The sequence below is a fragment of the Ammodytes marinus genome (genome assembly GCF_949987685.1).
Source record: "Ammodytes marinus genome assembly, contig: scaffold_52, whole genome shotgun sequence".
Lineage (NCBI taxonomy): Eukaryota > Metazoa > Chordata > Actinopteri > Uranoscopiformes > Ammodytidae > Ammodytes > Ammodytes marinus.
Genome location: NW_027648069.1, coordinates 200,619 through 203,663, shown reverse-complemented (window position 1 = coordinate 203,663; position 3,045 = coordinate 200,619). Strand labels below are relative to the sequence as shown.

The window sequence follows — 3,045 nt, the reverse complement described above, 5'->3', positions numbered from 1 at the left end:
GTGGGATCGCCTGAACGCACCTCACCAACTCCACTGGCCCTGCAAAGAGACAACACACAAAAACTGTTATGAATTTTTTTGAATTTACTTTTAGAGGCGTACTTAATCGATGGAGAAAGTCCAGACTGATCCACCGGAGAGAAACAAATGTGAAGAGATTAATCTGGACATCACAGTTTTACCAGGACTCAATGCTCCCAGGTTTATATTGCACCACATAGGATGTTCCTGAAATTGGCGATTAGGTTCAGGCATCACACCTGGGTGGTTAGGGGTAAGGGGACAGGGAGAAGTTAGAATAGGAGTGAGACCGACACACACACACACACACACACACACACACACACGCACACACACACACACACACACATACATACATACTACCCTGACATATTACCCTATTGAGTCTAGGAACATTGAGCCCTGGGAACATTGGGATGACCCCAAGCTCAGAGATCAGGCTTGAACATCATTGAAGGCCTTTGGGGGGACAAAACACCAAACATCATTGTGATGCGGTGAAGGTGGTGAACTCACGGCGGCTGGAATCCGATGGCGGCGTCCAGGCTGGTGATGTCATCCAGTGGGAAGACGCAGGAGAACGGGAAACTACTCGGGATAGAGAGCGATGCCTCAGACAGACCAGAGGGGTACACGAACACAATGTTGGAGTACGTGACGTGGGTCCCGTTGTTCTGGAAACAACAATAAGTGGACACATTGGGTTGAGATTTGTTGAGGATGATGTATGTTGTTATCATTGCTATCTCAAATAGCATTTCACAGAAAGTGGGGAAGCTTTCTTGGGCCCATCCACTATCCCAGGTTGCCTGGAAAACCTACAAATAGTAATTTTCGTCCCTCATAACCCTTGTGTCATTCACTGAGGAAGGGGGGAGGGCAACAGGGAGTCTGGTCTTTGGTGGACAAGACCCTTGAAAAAAACTAAACTTAACTTTAATTTTAAGCAAATTGTATATATATTATTATATATTATATTATTATATATATATATATATATATATACACACAGTAGGGGAGAGTGGCCTAAGTTGTGCAACTTTTCACTCAAAAGTGACTTTAAAGTAAGGCCTTGACAGTAAAGTCTCCAACTCAAATATGTACATATATTTCAGGGTGTTGTGCATCCCTGGCAATAAAAACTTTGGATCTGGAATAAACTGTTGAAGAAATATAGCTTTCTGAAAAAAAGTTGTCTTGATGCACAACTTGCCCCCGGTGTGGTGTAAGTTGTGCGGTTGGAGAGAATACCATGGGGTGAATTGTGCCATTGATATATATCTCATAAACTGTAATGCAAGACAAATCCATTAGACAATCACTTATTTAAGGTGTATTTAAAGTAAATAAAGTAAATAGTTGACAAAGATTGAAGGACAATTTTCTTAAACAAGGCCTAGCAGATCTAATGGTTTTACCTGCAAAGCTCACAATGACAAAGTCACCATCATCATCTTTCTGGCCATCTGAACTCTCATCAGTGGTGTCGTTAAGTGGAATTGAGATGTCACTCTCTTCTGAGCTACTGTAGACAATCACTTTCTTTTGGTGACCAGCGTATACAGCCATGCCACTGGCACAACTCTCAGAAATGTACTTTGCACTAGTTGCTCCGTGCTTGTGGAACCAACTGCCACCTGACAAATGTGATTCCCCTACATTTCTGCCTTTAAAACAAGGCTCAAAACCCATATGTACACCCTGGTGTTTCCTCCCCATTAACTAGTTTACCTCTGCACTACTTTCTGTGTTTATGTGGATGTATGGGCTTTACGTCTTTTATTTTGGTTATTATTATTTTACCTTCATTGTTTACCTACTGAATGCACTATGTACAGCACTTTGGACAGTGCAAACTGTCATAAATGTGCTTTTATAAATACATTTTACTTACTTACTTACTTACTTACTTACTTACTTACTTACTTACTTACTTATAACTCACCTAGGCCCTTTGGCACAAATCACCCCAATCCCAGAAATTTGGATAATAAGCATGATGCAGCAATTTAGGGCTGACATTGTGCTAACTGTATAGACTCAAAATGTAGCATACCAAAGCACTAAAACATGTGTCAAATGTTTTCAAACTTGTCTGTAAGTGTTCAGACACAATAATCAAAAAACCTTGATCATGGAAATTTTACTTTGAAAGGCAAAACACAGTTTTTTTAGCTTAAATGCTTAAATCGTATTCCTTGTGTCTCCCTTCTTTACAGGATGAGTCAAATGGATGGCTCTTCTTAAATATGTGGTCACATTTCCAATTTCTTCCACGGTTTTCTAGAAACAAGGGGTGGGCACAACTTCCAAAATGCACAACTTAGGCCACTCTCCCCTATATATTGCAAAAAACAAAACAACAATTTTTACTTGAGTACAATTTCATCTGGAAAACCTAAAGACAAGTGCCTTGAATTGTTCTTGATTCTCACTGACCTTCACCACGTTTCCACAGACCTTCCTCCGATCCACCAGGTAAGAGATGTTCACCTCGCCGTCCACCTGCTGGTGGCAGCGCGGGTCCATCAGGTGAGCAGAGGAACCATTCAGACCTAAAACCTCCAGGATCCACTTTGGGATACTCAGACTCATCTGCTCCCGTCCACACACCAACTCCAACTCTCTCGCCACCTCTGGCTCCGGAGAACCGGGTTCATCTATAGCGGGAACGAGGCATTGTGGGTATAAAAGTATTTTGAGCTTCAACAACATGTAGACATCTTTTACACCACACAAACAAGCACATAACAATCTGACCTGTTGTTGAAGTAGTCGATGTGGATGTTTCTACCAAGGAAGAACAAATATTTTCAATGGTTAATTAAATATACACCAAACTCTTTTTTGTGACATTTTACAATAAGGTACATCAATTAACTGTTATTTAATGCTAATTATGGTTAGTTACTGCCTATTAAACATTAACAAAATGTTAATGCTTAGTTATTTATGATTAGTTAATGCTTTGTTATCTAATGCTTAGTTAAGCATAAACTTATAACAGTTAGCTAATGCCTAGTT

At 40.5% G+C, this 3,045-nt stretch overlaps 1 protein-coding gene across 1 annotated transcript; it reads right to left on the bottom strand.

Annotated features, from left to right (window-relative positions):
• Positions 1–247: 247 nt before the first annotated feature.
• On the bottom strand, positions 248–2,807 carry LOC307271112 (alpha-tectorin-like; the record flags this gene model as incomplete). The annotated part of the gene is made up of 4 exons (XM_080054987.1): positions 2,782–2,807; positions 2,461–2,681; positions 538–695; positions 248–260 (listed from the first exon to the last, which is right to left on the bottom strand). Exons 2-4 carry the CDS (start codon positions 2,614–2,616, stop codon positions 248–250), a joined length of 327 nt encoding a protein of 108 aa, XP_079911113.1. The 5' UTR covers positions 2,617–2,681; positions 2,782–2,807.
• Between the last annotated feature and the right edge of the window lie 238 nt (positions 2,808–3,045).